Genomic DNA, 22,304 nt, shown 5'->3' with positions numbered 1-22,304 from the left:
GGAAGACTAGCTGTTTCTTTTAAAAAAAAAAAAATATCACATAAGACAGTGGTAGCTCAAGACTTTCGCACGTGTCATATCTTTTTTTTTTTAATGGTAGCACAGATGCCAGATCCATTAACAAGCTGTCGGGCTCTGGGTCAGATTTCAATTTGGACCAAGATCCAACCTATCCTTGTCACTCATGTCGCCCACGTCATCTACCATTGCGTCATTCGTCAGTAACATATGGCCAAAATAAGGCCATCTGCGCCACACCGGCTGTCTCCATATGGGAGCGAGCAGTCGAGGGGTTAACGTGTGGAAATATGCCGTTGGATCGTAACCTGAAGAAGAATAGTCGATAAAATACTGACCTTTTCTTAATGTGTTTCATCCTGTCAAAAAGTACATTTTCAGTCTTCAAAGTGATTCTTTACTGCTCATGAGTTTGTTTTAGCAGTGACACGACTGACCAGTAGATGGCAACATCCTCTTTTACAGCAGGCTCCATCCCTCTCGCTTTAGTTTCCAACTCCAGTCCCTCATCAAGGCAAACAAGCTCGACGAGGCAGAAGAGGCGGCGGAGTAAAAAGTGCTTTCGGGGCTCCGGCCGTCTGCGCCAGACCACATATTTTATTTATCGTCCTTAAGTGTTCTTCAATACAAAAGTGTTTCTGATATGACTTGGAGTGTCTGCAGTGGCTGTAGAAGACTTGAGGCTTAAGAGTAGAGCAGACGCAGTCTGGCTCTTTGCTGTGTGTGTGCTCGAATTAGCTCTCCGCTGTCGGCTTCGTTGGGATTGTATGGTTCGTTTTCTCACCAGTTCTCGTTGAGGAACAATCGATATATGTTTTCCATGAAGATGTTGATAACCGGACAAAAGAAAAACTGACGTAAATGCTGGAATAGATTGTAGTTTTAAGTTGTAATATTACTATTCACCACTAAATGCGGACATAAATGCAGGAATAGATTGTAGTTTTAAGTTGTAATATTACTATTCACCACTAGATGGCAGACATGGCTTATAATGGGGTCTTAGATGTAGATGTATAGTCTACTTTAAAAATAAAAAGTATTTGCAATCACACATTTCGACCATTAGCAAGCACGTCTCATATTTGAAAACATTGGCCCCGTCAAGAGGAGGCAACCCAAAAAATAACCCGAACAAGGAGACAGGCCGAAGATGGATAGCAAATTAGAGAGGATAAACACAGAATGTGGAGAGAAAGCAGCTGACAGTGATAGAAATTGAAGCAGAGCGAGGATGGAAATGGGAAGAGGCAGCGTCGTTAGGCATCAACGTACCCTTGCAGCGCCTTTTCACCGAACCAGTCGCCTTTGCCCAGGCTGCGCAGGTACACGGGTTCTCCGTTGGGCGAGTCCTCCCTGGTCACATTAACCTGGCCAGAAAAAAATTTCAAGTCACATGTCATTTATTAGGGCTTGGATATTTTCCAAAATCATGACGGTAAATCTTTGTTGAGGGTTTTCAAAATAACTATGTCTGTGTTTGTGTGGCGGGATGTAAGATATAATCACAGAAAAGTTCACCGCTATGTTTTCTCCTCGGAGCGGAAATTAGGGGAAATAGCCATGTGGTTAAAAGGTCAAGTGTGTGTGTGTGTGTATGCGAGTAAAAACAACAGACAGAAGATTTCTTCATCGCCATTATCCCATTTTATTGCACTCTGGGTCTTTCTTGTGTCATGGTGGGAGTGTTCCTATTGATGAGAACATAATGGTGATAAGGAAGGAGTCGTGAGATGGAAGGCCGAGGGAAAACAACAAGTCAGCGTGGTGCTAAAAGCCTCGACGACAGCGTCGGAAGTGGCAAATTCTCAAATACGGCATCTCTCCGCATGTGCTCACCTTTCCTTTACTGATGATGAAGAAGGTATCTCCTCTGGCCCCCTGTCTGATGATGTACTCGCCGTCTTCGTAATGGGTCTGACAAATAAAAAAAATAAAAAAGACGAGAGAAACTTTCAAGTACGTGCCGTCGTCGTTTTTGTCTCCCTCGGCAGTTAACGAGGCTGAAATAAGGCACGTAAAACAATAAGATGTTTTTATGTCTTGTTAGTAGTACGGATTGATAAAGCGATCTAGAGTTAGAATTATTCTCTGAATGCTCAGCCAGGCACTTTGGGTTGTTTGAAGAGAAACTAACATGAAGAGAGATTTGTCAAATGGATTTTGTAACAAATTGAACACGAGACCGTAAGTCGCACCTTTAGCGAGCTAGCTAGATAAGTAGCTAACTAACAAATGGGGTGAAAAGCGTCTCTTTATCGTTTCTCCGAACATAACACATCCTTTAGCTTCTTTATCGTTGGAGGATGTTTTTGTCGCTTAACAAAATGCCATTTGTATTCACGATAGCGGCTTTGAGATCAATTCAACTCCAACAAATGCAGGAGCAGCCATGTTTTATGCCAAGAAAAAAAAAAAAACCCAGTCTGTGACTTCTGTTAATTGAAACCAAACAGGAAAAACATGCGAAAATATTCATTTTTGTTCCGCTGATGGTGAAACATTCAAATCCGTGCGCATTTATGCATAACATTAGCCAAACTGATTCATTTATGCTCGGGCACGTGTGAAAGCCTTCCATTAGGTGATTTAATGGTTTATGAAATCAACAGTCTCATAAGTGGCGTGTCTCTGTAAATAAATGTGACAGGAAGATCGAACATTGGCGCTAGCCGTACCTGAGAGACAAGCTAGCTTAGTGCTAGCTAGGATGAGGCTACAATTTAGCGGGGATGGATGTAAGATAGGCCATGATGTGTTGCCAGAAGTTATTTTGAGCCCAAAAAATGGAAAATGCGGTTGATAACGCTACATCCGACTGATTCCGAAACAGTTTTATGTTTTACTCAATCTTTAAACTTTTTTACGAAATAGCTCCAAACCTATGCTGCTCGTCCTTCGTTCTTCAAAATATTTCCTTTTGAAAATACATATTGTCAGCATGAAAGGCGCTTAAGAAAGCATCTCAACGTCTCCTTTCGTAGAACATGGAACGTCTTTTGAACAAGAGAGCCCTCACCTCCTCAAGGACGTCGGCGAGCTTGCTCAGAATGTCTTCCTGCAAGCTGTGGAAGGTGGGCACGCTGCAAGACCAAGAACAAGAAATGAGAACCGTGCTCTTTGATGTCATCCATACAGTGCTCATGAAATATGCAAGCAAAAAAAAGGAGATGATGATTATTATGCTATAGGTGCCGGCCTATGCTATGCAATAGCATGCGCGTATCAATATTTAAGCGCTAACAGAGCAAAGGCTCTGATTACACAGCAGGTGATAATGTGGAGGAGGTCGAACGTGCTACATAGAGACTCTAAATTTAGCCACTTTTTGTTTTCCAGGAGCTCCAGTGAATGCCACACGGCTGTTATCGAGCCCACTAAATAAAAGCGACCCGATACTTATCGGGGAACCAAAGGGAACGCACAAAGCCCTTATCTCGCCGTGCGGTCTCGCTCCGTCCCATTTTCTATGTTGTATTATAGTAATCTCAATCATCTCATCACTGATGATCTTTCTTCTCCTCCGAGCTTCCTCAATGGAGGTGAGGCAAGAATGTAGTGATCAGAAGCAGCGGCGTCGGGTGGGTTGACAGAGGCCAGAGGCAAGTCAAGTATTTTTCTAGTCGGTACTGAGATTTTTTGGGGGCCCTTACTGGTGTGGAAATGTGGACGTAAGACTGAGGTGGCATAAAAATGACCAACCAAGTTTCTATCTGAACAAGGGACACCTCAAACTTTTCAAAAAGTGACTGTAAGTCACTAGAGGTCATGATCTTTGAAGTCATATTTGATTACTCAACAGCTGGTGGTCCAAATCATAATACGTAAGTAAACCATCACGGGCGAAAATCACGTTGCGCTAATGATCATGTGGCTCGTGATACGACTTTGACCTTTTCAAGGATCCTGGATATGAGCGTCTGGCTACGGGGCGACTATTAAATAATACAATCACAGAGAGGAAGGTGATCGCTATCTCGCGAGGCGGCGACGTCTGGCTTTGTCTGTAACGTTAATGCAATTGGAATCTTTTCTCTTATGCAATTTTTTAACTGCACCAAAACTGTTGTGCTGTGAGGCAAATTTTGCTCAACTTGTTTTGACATTTCTCCATCTGGGCCAAACATTATTTTAGTGGGAGGCTGGGATGACGTCTTGCCGCATCTATCTGCCTGCCATGAAATAACTCTATCCAAAAAATTGACAACTTCCGATTTGTATCGCTGTGATTCATGCGCTTTGATGCAGTCGAAGCGAACTGGTGGAAAAGAGCGAAAAGTGGCCAGGTTGTAGTTTTTTCGGGGGTAATTGTGAAAAATCTACCAAATACCACATTCTTACCTTTTCAAAAACTCCATATACTCCGTATGCTTGATGAGACCCGTCCGCATCATGATGGTCTGGAAACATTGTCGATCGATTGCCCACAGCTTCACATTTGTCAGTGCTGGAAATGAGAGGACACATGAAGAAGGCATTGCTTTAAGAATCCTCCTGCAAACAAAATAAAATACAGTCGCGGCCCACGCATTAGCGGCTTCAAATGTTATTTATGCAGATCAGGCATAAAGCGAATATTTTGTCTTGAGCGGTGGAAATTGAAGTTGATATGCTGCCAGAATCAGAATGCATTTTTTTCTAAATGGAAAAAGAGAGAGTAGTTGCATATGTCAAAAACAAAAAAAACAAAGAAACCAGTAAGGACAGTGAGTTTAAAACTATATTTTGGATCAAATTCAAAAAATATTTTGATAAATCGGCTTATCATAAAAACTTTGGAGAGGAATGGGGATGTTTAAGTTAGTGAGTGAGTAAGTGAGTTAGTTAGTTAGTTAGTTAGTTAGTTAGTTAGTTAGTTAGTTAGTTAGTTAGTTAGTTAGTTAGTTAGTTAGTTAGCTTGCTAGCTAGACAGTTACGCTAGACAGCTAAGCAAGGCAGCTAAGCTAGACAGCCAAGCTAGGGCGCTAGTGGTATTTCATGCTAAAAATGAAAAAAAGCTTTGGATGCTAAATTAAAAAAAAAAATTCGGGCACAGTCTAGATAAAGCCCAATGTGAATGTTCACTGAATAAATAAATTTGATTTGCAAATTATAAAAAAAAAAAAAAAAAAAAGACGACACGCTTGAGCTGGCAAAACTCTCAACTTTGGCCGCCGAAAAATTCAATTTGTGCATGCCTGATTCACATTAATGTGGCCATAAGCTATATAACCAGACAAGCCTTTTGGCTTTAAAACATTCCACACTATTACTTTTTTCCATTCCGGCTATTTCTGCTGATTACAGCTTTTAGCTATGGCCGTCACATCTCACCAGCATTAAGGCGAGATACACTCTGCAGGTCTTACTGTAAGTGCTCCATTCCCATTTACTGCCTGCATCTATTTGAACTGGCTGTTTACATCTGCAGAGGTCCTAATAAGACAAATAGCATTCGATGTTGTACTTGGTTCAAAAAAAAAAATCTGTATTGGCAAACAGTATGCAAATAAATTTAATTGTTTGTATCACATGTTTACTTTAATCCAGTGAACAATGTACTGCTCCTTTTGGTGTGTGCCACTTTCCCATCAGGGGGCAGTATGGAGTCGCCTCAGTAAACTGCAGTAATGTAGGTGTTCTTTGCTGAGGATAAAGAATATGCACGCTTTGCTCCACACTTTTTGCTCGTTAACCTCTCAACACAATTTTGTATCGCTTGATAGCATTCAGCTAAAAGTTGTTTCAAACATACGAGTAATCTGGTAGAATTTCGAAAAACTTGCAAGTCGGCACACAAAGGGAAAATGGTATGTTCAATTTATACTCATGAGATATCAAATAAATCTAAAAATCCCATTCTAAAAAAATATATGACATGGTGTTTTTGTATGTTTAGCTGCACAGAACTAATATACAATCTACTTTTTTATCGTTTGCCGTGGCCCTATTGTGTCACCGAGATGTGCGGATGTTTTCTTTATGTGCGGAGCAGAGCAGACTGGTTGGCTTCATGAGAGCGCCGACGCGTCGTTAAAGTTCCCCCATTAAAAGCGTGTTTCATCGTCCTCGGCGGGCCCCAATACTCGCTCGACATTTCAATGTGGCTGAGTCATCTGCGTACAGTGGATCTGACCACCCTCCCTTTTTTTTTCTTTTTTTTTTCGAATGGCTTCATTTGCCTCATTAGTCCCAGTTAACTTGGGAATCGTTATTTTGAATAATAATGACTGGCTATTCTACTTTAGCGGAGGAAGATTTTAGAGATGTGTCTTGATATGGCTGTCTTTGTATTTCGGCAGAAGAGGTTAGGATGACCATAACCCTAAACTATTTTTATAAATATGTGGAACAGAAGCTCTCTCAGACTCACAAATATAAATAACTCTCACTCCCAAAATTCAGCCAGTGTATGAATTATTTTGAGCTTCGACTAAGTGTACATTCAAAATGAATGAGGTTTCTCATGTACGTATTCTGTCCTCTGCAGACAACTTTAGAAATAGAAACCATTAGCAGGGGAGGTGCCCTCATTACATAGCCTGACATCATTTCTCTCAGACTCAATATCAGAAGGTGTTTTATATCATATATATATATATAGATATTTATTTCAATTGCTGGTCACTTGAGTGGGAGGTTAGATGTCATAGGCCCAAAGAAACGTTTTGAGGTGGAACCGACCGAAATGGCGCTGGGAAATAAGATGTGCGGCCAGCCCCCAGCGCTACGCAGTCGCTAAGCGTGTTACTCCGAAGGCTCCTCTAAATTGCACTGAGACCGGGGGAACTAGTTATCTGCAACCACCGACGCTGATGAATGTTGTAATGCTCACGGGTTGCCAATTAACTTCCCGGGGCTGAGTGGGGGGGTGGAAATGAAAGGTTTGGAGGAATTTGGGGGGGGGGGGGTGGCAGGAGGATTAATGAATTTTTGGAGAGTCACACCATGACGCAAAGGAATTCATGTGTGGCTGTTGCTACGGAAACATATTTTATGACACAAGAGACTTAGGGCAGAAATGAAATGAAGTTCGTCATCTCACCTCAACACTCGTGTTGGCAGCAAAGCTCTACTTTGGTATAAACAATGTACTTCAACTCATTTTGACATAATTCGTTGACGTCAAGCGCTAAAAGAATCGTTTTATTGTACTGTCTTGTCTGTGCATTTACCGCTGCTGTTGGCCACACCTCACACTCACACAATAGTATCGAGAACGATCTCATTAAATTGGGTAAGTGTACCTAATGTTATGCAACACAAAATAAGGCAGACATTTATTTGTTTGCCCTTGTTACAAGTCAGCGTAAGTGGATTTCAGCCTCCGGGCATTATGCAAATAGAACATGTGTTTGTCTTATAATTCACTTTGTTGCCTATTGAATTGTGACACTAAATGATAAAGCTTATTTTCATTGCACTCAGTCATGGCGCTTTACGTTCTGTTGTTGTATCGCAAGTTTTTTGTTGTTGTTTTTTTTAGCTTGAGCTTAGCGCATTTGCACAAGGTCGAAAATGATTTTGCTGAAGTGCGTTTTCGCCGCAGGAAATCCTATCCCAAAACTCGGCAGGCTTAGAGTCAACGTACTTAAATACAGATTAGTCACAAGCAGAGCGCTGAGTTTAAAAACTAGACATGCATTTGTCAGCATCGTTGTGGCAACAATACAAATAAAAGCTCCCTACTGTGCATTTACGTCAGTCATGACAAAAAGGCTTTCACAAAAAGTCTTTCCACAAACAATTTGGACATTTTTTTTGTCAATCAGAAGCCTGCGGAAACTCATTTGTGGAAAAGTTGACGACAGACCAAATTGAGGAGCTTGGTATGGGATGATTGTGAAATTACTTCTGAACAAAATAAATTCCAATCTTTTTTTTTTTTTAACTGCCAGAGCCTATTTGGAATGACCAGATGAAAGCTTCCATGCAGCGAAGACTCTTGTCATCTCCACCAGATCCTCTCTAAATCATATTGTATCCCTCGATTACTACTTTCCTGTTAACCAGAGCCTTGGCGCCATCTAGTGGCACCTTAAGATGTCATAAACAGAGTACAAAAAGATAAAAAATACATTTATTTTCAGAGTGAATAAGATCCACAGGAAAACACAATTTGTTGAACCATGAATAGACATTCTTAAAACTAAAATTAACAACGACTAACTTTGGCATAGACTTTGTTTACGCGAAGCTAAAATGAAACCTGCATGTGAATGGGAGCCTGTAAAGCCGCAGAAATAAAGCGGACAAAAAAAAATTGTCATGAGATGATGAGACTGACAGAATCCTGGCAGACTTTTCCATCTCTCACACTCATCATCAAAACCTTCTGATGCGCTAAAAGAAAATGTGTGAAATAATCATAATCAAAAGCGTCGCATTGTTTATTCAGGTGCTGATTTTAGCACTTGCTGATGTTTAGCAAGGAGCTGAATCTCCAAAGTAATGAGTGAGAGCTCTCACTCGGCTGTATTATTATAATCAGAGAAGGCGTTTGAATTGTTCCTGCTCATCAAAATGTGACATGCCTGCTTTTTTTTTGCAACTTCCCCCACAAACGCAAAGTACGGAAGGAGTACAGCGGGTGTCATGGCAGCTCGCTGGAACAGAGCAGCCTTCATTTCCCTAAAGTCATTAAAAGCATCAAGTTAGGTCGGGTTGATGGAAACGGAGCGTGAGAAAGTACGACGGGTCGTTACACGCCGCGTTTGGTCACAGAGCTGCAGGTAAATACGTCAGGAATTCCCTGCCTGTTGATTCCCTCCACCTAGCAGCTCATATTTGCGTCGTTACTGAAGAACATCAAATTTAATGCAGATGTCAATAAAAGTTGTGATACCAAACATTTTCGATTTATTTGCAATTTGTTATTCTGACCAATAAATGTTCTGTAATTAGAGTACATTTTTGGAAAACTCTCTCGCCAAAGCGTAAGACTTTTTTGACAGTTTTTCCACATATCAGCAAATTGCAACACAGTTAACTATTTGTTTTAATCAGCGGCAAGCCCCAGATGCCAATGTTCTTCTCCGGAACACTAAAAATCGAAGCAGCAGCTGCCAGAGCAATATTCCGCCGTGCGTCAGCCCACCTGCCATCATCCGTGCTATGTTTAGAGTACAGAAGGCTTGTATATTCCGGCGGAGAACAGAGAGAGATACCGTTACGTAAGGTATTTCTATTCCTGGATGGATGGATGGATCTCTCTCAAGCAATGTCCAACCGCCTCCATCATTAAAATTCAAAACAGACAGTCACACTTGTGGGTGTCATCAGAAGAGTGATCTTCACAAGCGCTCCATGTTTTTATAATGATCAACGATGAATGAAGAGGCCAAAAGGCCATTGAGAATTGTGCCGTCATCACGGAGCAATCAGCGTTCCGTAGCGAGAGAAGATGGCAGACGAACTTCGGATCAAATAAAGAGCTACATATGTCGTTAAATTAGAAGGATTGCTTCAAACTCTGACAAAGAGAATTCTGTTTTGTCACATAAACTGAGACGAATAGCTAGCCTGGAGCTTCTAGCTAGCTAGGAGTATTAAGGAATTCTTTGACATTTAAAAAAAAACGAATCACATAGTCCTTGGTTAAGCTCCACTCCTATGACGGCAACGTATCCCAAATTTGTAAGTGCTCCGCGATATAATTCCCTGTACTGAGTTAGTTAGCATGCTAGTGAGCTAGTTAGCTAGCTTGTTAGCTAGATCATTCCTCCTTTCTTTTTATTCGCCAAATTTCCACCGACTGCTAAAGTGTCGACAACAAATCAAGGGAATTTCTTTTAAGTGATACACGACGTTTTGCAATGTGATGAAATTATTCATATGACCCTTTTGTTTTGAACAAACTACTGAAAAAAGAGGGAGTCCCTTGGGGCAACAACAAATGACCCATTCGCTTTAAATTGCTCTGTGGTTGCTTTATGAGATAAATTTTAATTGTTTGTTGGCCCAGTCATTACAGACAATCAAGCCAAAACAATTACGCGTAGAGGAAATGTGTTTGAATAATCTGATAAGTCTGCAAGTGTGTGTATGTGCCAAGCTGCAAAAAGTCAAAAGGAAGGAAATTACGTTTGTTTGCTATTTATCAGCGCCTGATACTATTTTTAGCTCACTGGCGAAGGCAATGCCAGTTTGTTTTTGTCGTCATCCATGACCCCGATATGATTTATCTGGATTTCGTGAGAACCGTGTTATGTTTTCAATGGAACATTGTCAGCTAGATGTGAACAATGATGTCTGAAGATAACGTTCTGTTGGGTTGAATGTAGTGTCAACCTTTCCGATTTTTTTTTTTTTCACCCAGGAAAGTGTGACTCATTATTTTAAAATATTTGTTGTCAGTCAAGTCAGGAGCTCCTTTTCTGCCAAAAGGCAGGCTAATCAGTGTAGAAGTATGTGTGTGTGAGAAACATTGATTATTCTCACGAGTTCATCACGCTACAGGGGGTCGCTATCTCGACGCGATGAAATTAGTCATCAAATCAACTACTTTGAGAAATAAGGTCAGTGGCACAAGGGTCGACAGCGCTTTGCCTCCACTTTTGGATAAAGCCTAACCCCGTCGGACAGATATTAACACGGGAATAGTAGCATCTTTTTCCGTCAAGACAGTTGCTGAGGCTCATAGCAACCTTATTGCCTTCTATCCACAGGGAAATTAGAATCAGTAATCCACTCGTCGACTTTGCGACCGTCAAGGTGACGCATTCCTTTCCAGCGACTAGCTTTCTGACAAAATCCCTTCTAAATTGATGGATCGATAACGTCGGGAGTCAATTGGTCAATGGAATCAGGCAAATTGCGACTTAAAATGCGCGTGCTTCATGAAGCTCTCGATCAATAAGGCTCCACTTTTATTCACTCTGTATTTAAGACGGCACTTGGCGGTTATTTTTCGATAATACAATAGATGGTCGCCATTTGGTTTCGATGGTGGCAAAGAATTGGTACAAATTGTTCGCTTCATTCCCTGACCGTGCCGAGGAATGTAGCAAGTTGTCCTCAGTTGTCCTACTCTTCACTTAAAGGTCGAAAAAAAATAAAGCAGCTGGTAATTCTAAATTGTCAGACAAGACTAATTTGCATATAAAGACCCCTGCTCTCTGGCTTTTATTCGTTCGTTTACGTATTTTTCTGGTTCCAGCTGCAAGGCAGTGACAGAGAGCAAATCTCTGGGTCCTTTCCTCTGAAAGGACCCAGAGATTTGTGACAACCTCTAGCTTCGGAACACCTGCGCTCCCACTGAGATGAAGCGGCCACACACACACACATCCTCAAACACACAAAGCGCAGCGAGGACCCAAAAGTTTCTTGCATCTTGGCCCTTTTGTCAAGTTACACACAGCAAAGGTGACTCCAAACAGCGGGGTGACGGCTACCCTGACACCATTACCGTCACGTCGTCACATTTCTCGTAGCTTGGCCGTTAGCGCCGTTGCCATGACAGCAGCGTGAAAAAGAAGATGTTTATCCCTTTGGACTTTTTAGCTCCTCGAAGCCACTGTCTCGTTATTCCCATCCCCTGTCGTCCCTCGCTGGCTCATTTGCATATCTGCTGGAATATCATTTCCAAACACCTCCACCTCATTAGCTACGAGATCGTCTCATGAATTGTCCGGAGGCTAATGAGCTTTATTTGTCAACAATTATTAGAACGTGGAAGTCTGACTCATTTTCTGCCGGCCGCATACTAATAAGGGAAACGTGTCAATAAACTTTCCACTGAGGCTCATTGTTTCTTGAGCTGAATTATGATTATTTATTTATTTTTTTACATAGTTTCTTGTTCCTCAAGTGTAACTATGGTTGGCGCAACGCGACGGGTGGTGCCTTGTTAAGAGTAAAAGTGCAAGCTCCATTGCTAACACGTTTGTCCTTGGCTTCTAAACAATGACGCTCATTTCTTTCTCTTGCTATGTGCCCTGAGGAATTATAATTCAAAACAAAGGTTGAACCATATTCTGCAGGTCTTATTGTTTTTATTCCTTAATAAATATATCTTCTGCATGTGTTTGATAACTGTTCCCTCTCCCAACAGACCAACGCTAATGCGCGTAAGTCGTTAGCTTGCTAACACAACACTGAGCCACCTGAACAATTCGCTCAGTTCAAAAGTGTGACTCATAAGTTTCTTTCTTTTCAAATGTTTTCAAAGAGCCATAGGACCACTAGATACCGTATTGTTGACTTTTCCTATATTACGCAACTTTTAAAGAGGCTAGCAAGAAAACAAACTTTCACTTATTCATTCTATCCATACTCGGATTTAGCCATCGTTGTCCTTAAATCTGCTCAAAGATTTAGTGTGTTCTCTAAATTTCAGTTTGTGTCAAACATATCTCCTTTAAGATAAAATATTGCAACAGAATGGAACAAACCTTTCTTCTAAGTGATAAATAAACGAAATAAAACAGGACAGTGACGGGCATAGCGGCGGGATGTTTTACGATGTAAACACAAGCCGCTCGCTCGTAAACTCAAAGGTCTATTCTCTACGACTGCGGGAGAAGATGCATGACACTGAGCAGGCATCATCTGCTCGCACGCACTTGCAGGAAGCGGAGTCCCAAGGCTTCTCTCGTGAAAATGCTGCTCTCACTTTCAGATTTACTAGCTTGTTTATCAAAAAATGAAATTAAATGTTTGAGCCATTTGAGGTACGTTAATGCAAATGTAATGAAATTGCTTTTGGGTGGAGATTTTTGGGGGATTTGGCCGTTTTCGAATTTGAGCTCTTTAAAACTATGAATATTGTTTACCAGAGGTGGGCAATCCGTCTCAATGACGAAATGGTACGTTCCTTTTTAGGAAGACCAAAGTTCAAACAAAAGGCAGAATTGAGGATGGACGGAAGTGTTTTGTCATCTGTCCATGTAATCAATCTTAGCCAAGGGGGTCAAGAACCGACAAAAATCCTCTCACGCAAAATCTCTCGTGATTGTTCCGGTTGGTCACATGCTGTGATGACATAGTACGTTTCATAAGGCCTTTTTACGCGTAATGTATATACGTATGTGTGTACTTCACGATGTTTATAGAGGCTCTCAATGTTCTCTAAGGCATGCAAACATCTTCAGCTGGATCCACACCAGCTGTTTGGATATTCATGAGCACGCATATGGAGATGTCACGCCATTACGCTGCCTCCTAAATACACAACTATTCATCTTTAAGGTCATCCATCTGTCCGTCCATCCATCTTCTACCGTTATTCATTTAATAACATATTTTCACATTTTAATCATTGATTAAATATTCTTGGCGTATTTGATGGATTTAGGCTTTCGCATAATATGGATGAGTGTGTATACATGAGCATGTTTGTTCAATTTTTAAAATAGTAGTCCGGTCACGCTCTATTGGAGTCATCAATCATTTTGATCAATTTCCTGCAGCACGATTCGTTGCAAATATGACTCATTGGCAAGTGGACCTGATAAAAATCAAGTCATTAACTGCACTTTGAAAGATTACATACACATTTATTAAGGTCATTTCTGGTTAAAAAAAAAAAAAGATGAGAACAAGCAGCAGCATCATTAACTGTTTTAATACGGACTCTTTCCATTTTACACATTTTATTAAAAACGTTTTTCTGTTCAGGACTGTACAAGTAAATTATTATAATTTGACATTTTAATCAAGACATAATCAGGCACTGTGTTTTTTTGTAAAACTGTACTTTTAAATGATGGAACTAAATGATCATAAGTTAGCATTGCAAATATTGTTTTGATGAATGAACATTTACATTTTTTAGAATTAATCATGACAGATTGAAAAAATAATAATAATTGGTGATGTTTATTCATGTCCATTGTGGACCAACAATGGGCCTTAATTAAAAAAACGGAGGCGAAAACTGCAAAATACTTATTCTTATTGTTTGCTTACCGGAAACGATGGCCAGTTCCGATAAAACTGCTGCTATGGCAACAGGCACGCTCCGTCTCCGCAGCAGCCGTTTGTCACGGGGCTCTCCTGATTTTCCAAACCGTCATTCAAATAGGAGAAATTGTAAAACTCCAGCTAATCCCTTGCAAGGCTGCGACTAATCCCTTGCAATACATTCATATGCGATCAAGTGATCAAGTGTAAATGATCCAATATAAAACCTGAGCGGAAATATGAAACACTTTAACCGATCGTAATCCGACGCATGAATATCGACTCTATCAATTCCTTGCACATTGTTGAAAGTGATTAATGTGGACAGCCTGTAGGCACAAAGCTGATGGTGAGTTACAAACGCGATAATGTTCGGGAGGTGAATAATATCTTTTTGAGGGCTGTTGTTTTTTTAAATGACGCCCGGAAGCTAGAAGAGACAAAATGACAAATGATGTAGAATTTCTCAGATGTGATGAAATGTTGGTCTTTATCTATCTTTAAGGACATTGTAATAGCTTTTATGTCGCTGTTGTGACACTTCAAAATAGTTGACGGAAATGGATTGAATGAATGTTCTTTCCGATATTTGTTTTTCATCGTTAGGGTCACAGGTGACTCCATCCTAACTAACGCATTCCCTGTGCTGCCCTATTTTTGCTTCACGTTTGAATCCTAAAATTGTTTTCGCGCTAGCCCTCCGGCGTTAATAAGTCGATTTTCACCCTTTAATAGAAAAGATTCGTATCATCTCCTCATTGTCTTTGAATGCAAGCAGGCTCGTATAAGAGAATTAAAATTGAACCACAGATCCAATTAAAGCGCTTTATTGAGCAAATGTATCCCCGTTTGCCCCCCCCCCCCCCCCCAATCAAATGTTATTTCCATTCACACTCCAATAAAAACCAACTGAATTCCTTTGTACATTTCTACATTAAAACAGCAGGCCAACCTCATCTGAGATCCTCAGTGACCCATCGATTGGAACCTCAAAGGCGCAAAAAGGAAAGACGCTGTGTCCCCCTGTGGGAACTAAAATAGGATGAATAAGACCCCCATATGGGAACCTGTTGCTATGGCAGCGGCAGCAAAAGGGGGGAGGAGCAGCATCAGGTTGGCTGGTCAGCGCACTGGATCATGTGATTAGAAAAGGGGTCAACAGGAAGCTCGCATTAAGTGGACACCATGGCACCTCAGCTAGACCCTCTTTGGCCTTGGGACACCAAACTAATTTGAAAACCGAAGTCACCGTTTCCAAGAACAACTACTTCATATCTATGTTTCATGGAGACAAGCAAACTGCTATCCACAACAGCAAAACAATCTTGTTCCTATAATAAGAACAGCAGACTTAATCGCTTCCAATGACAGCCAAGAGATATTCAAATATGACAAACAATTATGAACTTTACAAACACTCTGCGTACTCTTAAAATATTGTGTAATCTAACCGGCAAGAAGCTGCACTATCTCAGCAACATTCAAAAAAATTCTGTAGTCATCGACTTAGGTATCCCACCGGGCATCTTCCGATTATTTACGATCTTGTATATGACCCATAAAAACTACTCGACCGAGAGTCCGATAATGGCACAGAAGAGGCAATAACTACTTTAAATGGTTTTGTATATACAGTATATTTATAGTACCTTATACAATTACATCATAACAGTCTTGCACATGACCAAAGGGAAGGATAAACATGATCTATTTGCTCAAATATTTACACAGGAGGATTAAGGCAGGATTTGACTAATAATGCTGATCTAAGCGGAAAGAAATCCCTCCTTTTGCCGCCATCAAATCCCACAAGATCCAATTATAAAGTGATCCCCACACGCGAGCTCGCCGTTGATTTATTAAGTGATCAAGGAATTCTGCCGTCATTCCGTGGCAATTACATACCCGTGAAAGTGTCGTCATCCGAGTCTATTCTGGGTGCGCGGTTTGAAGCCAGCAAAACCAGCGGACCTTATATCACCTTTGGTGAATTTATCATCCCGAGTCCAGGAGCGCATTTGCAGCCATTTCCCCGTTTCCTGCCGTCCATAAACACAAATTCCTCATTCTGACACATTCTTATAACACACTTGTTCTCAACCATCTGCTCTCACTCCACATTTTTTTGGGCTAAATATTCAAATGGATCGTCTGGCAGACCACCTACTGGTGGTCATGAATTCTGTGGAGTTAGCAGAGGGTCCCAAAAGGGGGTCTCTCAAAAAAAAAAAAACCTCATTGTCATTATACAGCCAGGAAAAACTTTCAGACCTCCATTTCCCACAGTAATTGACTTTACATCAATTACATTTATGCCTCTGCCATCTAATGGTGAATGGTGGTATTGCAATTTAAAACTAATGGATGTTGTAATTTCCCCCCATTTTTTTTGTTTTGTTTTTTCAATGAAATAAAGAGCCGCTCAGAGTTTGTCCTGCGGCCCACCAGTAGCCTGTCCCTGCACAAGTCCTTCAGTTCCTCTCGTAAAACACATAGTGGCCCTGGTGGTACTCTTTTCCGACAAATTTCCATCTGTCTGACTCCCCCGTTGCTTTCATCTCTCTGTCCAAGGGCTCAGCACAGTAAGCCTCTAATTTGCCATTCAAACAACTCCGAGGGAATGAGTGACAAATGCAAATTTTATCATTGACCAACAGGGAGGATGGAAGCGAGCCTGATTAAGCAACATTGGCTGAATTTACACTGCACATCAAATATATGCCCTGAGGATTGTTGAAGCTTTTTGCCGTTTCACATTAAATGTTAGCATTGAGCTAACCAACTTTTCAAACTTTAGTTATGTAACATTAGATGTTAGCATTAAGCTAAGCTTTATCATTACCATGACACCCATGCTAATATAGGTTAGCCTGTCTATTGTGTTTCATATTATATGTTAGCATTTAGCTAGCAGACGTTGGTTAAGCAAAACCATGGTTTTGGCGGAACATTTTCATGTTAAGGAATACTTTAAAAAGCATGTTTTAATAAGAGTGATTTTAGATATGGAACCTATTCGAAGATTTGCTCACTTAGGCTGACCTTGCCTCGGAAGACAGATACCTGTACCTGTATTTGAGATTTTTATGCATCTTGAAAGAGACTTGGTTCTCATCTGAAGATCCAATCCACGTTTTGTTTGTAACTCATATCCCAACTGTGCCAATGGTGAGAAAATCGACGGAATTATCACTTGAACCATGCGGTGAAAATCCAACTTTATCAGGTAAAGGCATCTGTACTTCTCCAGTATATTCAAAGCCGCTAATTTATAAAGGATCATCTGGGCTTTGGAGGATTTCTTCAATTCTATTGTCTGCCTCACAATTGTTTTCCTCCTTATCTGTCAAAGCACAAGGACAGGTACATGTTTTGGTTCCCATCCAGGTGTCTGCGGAGACTCACTTTTGACAGTGGCGGTCCTGGTGCAGTTGTAGAGAATGGCCAGCTCCCCAAACACCTTCCCGGGGCCCATCGTGCACAGCTTTAGGCTCTCCTTTGTCACCTCCACTTTCCCGTCTGCAAAACATGAAAGCGTACAGAGAGAAGAGGCCATGAAGCACATCGCTATTTTGAATTGCACACTCCAGTCCAGGTGTGCTACGCTCACAGAGTGGACTGATGGAATTGACTGTGTACCCTGTGTGTGTGTGTGTGTGTGTGTGTGTGTGTGTGTGTGTGTGTGTGTGTGTGTGTGTGTGTGTGTGTGTGTGTGTGTGTGTGTATACGAACGATCGCTGTGTGAAGGCTTGTACTTCATTTTTGAGAGCACCCAGCCAGAAGGTTCTTGGCTCAGTGAGCTTGAAAAAGATTATTTTGTGGTGTGGAACTTCTAGTGGGTGTTGCCGCTAAGCTACTAGCAAGTTAAAAAGATGGCAGCTTTATCACTGCGACAGACGCCATATTGCTTCATAGTCGTTAAAGGACACTGTCAGAAGTAATAGTTTCGAAGTATATTAGCAATCGACTTGTATCCTACTGAAATATATTTTCCAAAACAACACAGCAGTGTCTCGGTATATCCGTTCCGTAAAGCGTTAGCATTCTGCTAGCTTACCCTCGATGGGAGCCAGAACAATGTCCGTAAAGAAAAGGAATGCTAAAATGCCAGGCTAGGGGTGTGAAATTTCACACTCACCACTCACTACTTCGCCCCCGTTGACAGCAATTATCTTTGTCCGACAAGATTTTTCTTCACATTATCTACTTGTTGAATAGTGTGGCACAGTTATGTCAATATTCTGACTTTCCTTTCTTTGTTGGCTTCTGTTTTAAAGGCGGGTAAATCTACAAGCTTTTATTTCGCTGTGGAAAAGTTTCGAATTCTTCAGCCATCAATCCTCGAGGAAACATTTTTCGATGTCAAATAGAGAACACGGCTAACATTTTTGAACTTTGATGTCATATTTGGGAAAATGACTGGAGTCAAAGATCATGTTTATTTTGTAGCTTGACGCTAATTACTGGTTGTTGTTTATTTTGCGACTTTCGCTTAGTCAGTAAATCTAAGAAGCCTCAATAAGATAATATTACCACTCGCTTGAGTTTACGCTGAGTACTCTTCTTCAAGCACCTCATCTCTTGACAGTCATCAGCGAGCAAACGCTCATTAAAGTAATATACTTCAATTACCACCGGGCCTCCACGTTAAAAGTTCATGCAGAAACACTTGATCCGCACAATTTTTCCTCTTCTGCCTTCAGACAAGACTCAAAGAGAAGGACACGCTTTCGTAGAAACGCAGCGTAGCGGCGGGATTTGAAATGACTGCAATGATTCACAAAATGTATACTCATAAGAAAAGAGTTCCAGGGAAGCTCTGCGGGATTTTGATTGTTTGTTCTTGTTAGAAAACCTGAAGCAGAAAAGAATTTTCCATGTCTTCGTGTGTATCGTTTCATGGCGCAGTACATGAGAGAGAGAGAGAGAGAGACAGTCGTTACTTCTTTGAATGATATTTTGGTCGAGCGCCCTGCTGTTTTGATTGCCGTCATTTGTCTTCTATTTTGTGTCTAAGTCATAGAGGAAAAATAACACTTTTCCGCTCATGCAGCAGCGGGTTTCTAGGCTATGAAAATGGCCTTGGGCTCTATTCTTGTAAATATTTTTATAATTCACAGAAGGATTTTTAATATGAAACCATCAAAACAACAGGCAATCGAATGTATTTTTATTACACTCACGTTGAGTCTGACTGATTTTCATTTTGTGAACACTTGACTTAATAACGGCTGCCATTTTGAGCATTAGTAATTCACAGCGAGAATGTAACGGTAACTAATATAATAGTAATATAATAATTAAAGTTACTTTTCACCGACTTGGATGAGGTCACGTATGCGGAATCGACATTTAAATATGTCGGGACAAAATAAAAAGATTTCATAGTATATACATAAAACCTATTTATGTTTTCAAAAGTAAAAAAATGTGTATTTCTTATTGATTTTTTTTAATAAAAACTATTCTGAAACATTACTGTTTAAAATGCACCTCCAATAAAGTATTTTTATGTCATTAGTCATCTCAATTAGAACAGAACAAAGTAATCAGCAACTGACTTTTAATATCAAGTGATCTATAAAGTAACCAAGTTACTTTTACGGGTAACCTTGCAGACACATTTGCGTCACGTCCACAATTATGAAAGCGATGGTTTGTAATCCGCTTTGGGCTCCCTCTTGACACGTTTTAGTCAAGCATTATATAGATGACTTCACACGTCATTATTTCTTTCAGGGCGGGAGGTATTGAGAGCAGACACACACACGACGTTATTTCCTAGAAAAGAATTAAAAAAAAAACATTGAGCAGTTTAATTTGGAGAGGTCTGCCTTTGAGAATCGATTGAGCTTTAAGCATATGATAGACTCAACTGTTTATGCCCAAAGGGATGGCCAAGTGGTTGGTCATGTGATGAATAGAAATTGGAAAATTAGCTTTCACGCTTCAATTGAATGGAAACGGGCAAGGAAAATAAAATAAGAGCTCTGTTAAAACGAAAAATGCTTCGCTAAATGAGCCCAAGTTATTGGTACAAATCTTTGGTTTGCTCTTGAAGAAAACTTAAAAAATCCCAAAAAGGGATTCAGGATTTCAGAATCTGAAATCCAAAAAGTAAACCGACTCATGACACAGCAAAGGGCAAAAAAAAACCAAAAAAAAAAAAACCATTGAGATCATTTCTCATCCATCAGACCTTTGATCTGCCAAGTTGAAATGATGGATGTTGTGAGAACCTTGATGCGTTTGTCTCAGAGGGGAAAAAAGATTGATATGCTTCTCAAGATCTGGGACTTTAAAGATCAAGATGAGTTTAATGTGGCTCTCAAAGATATGTCCGCAGGGAAACAACAAACTTGAGCTGCTGCTTTGCGCCCTATTGGCTTTACTATTCTGATGTATTCATCCTCGGGGGCAGAACAAGGTCAAGGCCCGGACGATGTAAACACGCTCTTGCCGATTTAAACGACATATTCAAAACGCCGGCCTTCAAGCGTTGCCGTTATTTGACAAGGATTGATTTGACGCCATCCTATCGATTCGTCTGCATTCTTGGGAGATTCACGACTCAAGAAATTGACTAAGGAGCAAACCAGTTGATGCTTTAATGGAGTGAAAATAAAACTAAAAATATTCCATCGCTACTTTCAACCGATTTTTTTTGTCTACTCCCAAAAAGACACAAAATAATTGAGCTGCTTTTGTAGCCTTGACACTGTGCTTTTAAGGATGACATTTAGCAAGTTTTCAGATTTTTAAACGAGACAATTATTTTCTGATCTTTTTCAAATGAGCCCGTTTTAAGTGGGTGGCTGTGTCTCGTACAAGAGAGCAACTGTAAACTGCGTCCCACATACCAAACGTGGCTTTCGTCGCCATGACAACCACAAGGTTGTGAACCGACTACAGATCCTTCTACACGCCGGAGAAGAGTCGAGCGTGCACAAAATAATACACTATGCTATTTTTTAGTGTCTAGTGTCAAAATTAATCAATGAATCGGCAACTAATCGATTATTAATCGACAACAATTTTAATAATCAAGTAAATTATTAAACATTCCAAATTTCCTTGATTTCTGTCATTTCGATGAATCGACGGAATAATCGATAGAATTGTTTCTAAAAATATTCAACGTTGTCATCCTTAGTTTGAATTGTAGCTTCCACCATTTTGTTTTGTCGCCGGTTTACACCGTGTACACGTCTTGAATAACGATTTTTGTCTTAATAAAAGCGGGCGGGTGAATTCCCATCCTCCCTTTACGACTCTGACAATTCACTGGGAAAGTGGTTTAATAGGGCTGCTATTCTCATGTTAGTTTCAGGTAAACATTTGAGGAGGGTGTTGAACACACATGAAGACAAAACATTTGTCACCGTTTCCTTTAACGAGAATGGATCCCCGACGTCGTCGGGTAATTGCACGACCTTTTGAAAAGGACACGACACAAGCGAGCAAGGATGTAACGACAAGGCGGACTTGACTTTGGATCCACGCGAGGATAAACGCGAGAGGTATTTTCAGGTTCCTCATGCACAAAACGATTAATTTCCTGTGGATGAAGCGTGTCATTAATTATTGAAGTCAGACGTCTTTGCCAGTTTTGGACCTCGCAGGAATGCTTTCAGTGAATAACCGCATTGAATTTGATGAATGCGGCTCTCTGAAAAGATGAGTTCATTAAATGCAAGCAGGTTTGGCTCTAATTTCAGTTTTTTTTTCATCTCATAAGGCTTGCTTTATGACAACGATGGGTGCAGAAGTTTCCAGCTCACCTCTGGTCGGAAAGAGTTATTCAAATCGGATGCAAATAGCACCACAGGCAAATAAACACGCCGCCCGTACTGGCCGGCGGATCTGAGGAGCGAGTAACCCCACAGCTGTGGACGTGTGGCCCAAAGTCAAATATGGAATGAGTCTTGGAATTAAAAAATGCAGAAAATTCTGCATGCATGTATAATAAATGTCATTAGATGATTTTTTTTTTTTTATCTTCCCACGCTGGATGTGTCTCAGCATGCCATCTTTTAGCCCCGCCCTGAGGATGTGAGGAGCTTTTGTCTTTGGAGGATCATTTGAGTGCACGCACACAGCGGGACATTGGGACGCACCTCTGGAACTAAATGCCCCCCCCCCCTCCCTCCCAACCCCAACCGATCTTGCCTCGAGATCACATGGGATTCTGGAGGCCTTCCAGAAAGCCGCTGTCGTTTGGGTTGACTTTATCTCTCTCAGCGGTGCTAAAAATATCGAGCAGTATAAGCAAGAGGAGTGACTGCTTGCTCTTTCTGAGCGGAATTATTTGGAGGGTTCTCAAAGACATGATGGTGTTTTTGATTGTACGGGGCAAGTTTCGATTAAAAGAGTTGCCATTTAAAGGTTTAAAAAAAAAAAAATGG

At 40.8% G+C, this 22,304-nt stretch overlaps 1 protein-coding gene across 2 annotated transcripts in view; it reads right to left on the bottom strand.

The window, feature by feature from the left end:
- The window catches only part of LOC147049950 (cGMP-dependent protein kinase 1), a 52,020-nt gene that overhangs the window by 10,199 nt on the left and 19,517 nt on the right, over positions 1-22,304 (bottom strand). For both annotated transcript variants that reach the window (XM_085922406.1, XM_085922405.1), the window contains exons 3-7: positions 17,305-17,418; positions 4,360-4,465; positions 3,038-3,101; positions 1,858-1,935; positions 1,294-1,388 (exon numbers count right to left, since the gene is read on the bottom strand). In XM_085922406.1, coding sequence (XP_085778532.1) covers positions 1,294-1,388; positions 1,858-1,935; positions 3,038-3,101; positions 4,360-4,465; positions 17,305-17,418 — 457 coding nt within the window. The remainder of the gene's footprint in view (positions 1-1,293; positions 1,389-1,857; positions 1,936-3,037; positions 3,102-4,359; positions 4,466-17,304; positions 17,419-22,304) is intronic.

The sequence above is a fragment of the Syngnathus leptorhynchus genome, chromosome 10, assembly GCF_054491065.1.
Source record: "Syngnathus leptorhynchus isolate UIUO chromosome 10, UIUO_Slep, whole genome shotgun sequence".
Classification (NCBI taxonomy): domain Eukaryota; kingdom Metazoa; phylum Chordata; class Actinopteri; order Syngnathiformes; family Syngnathidae; genus Syngnathus; species Syngnathus leptorhynchus.
Note: the sequence above shows the minus strand (reverse complement) of the source record. Positions and strands in the feature narration are given on the sequence as shown.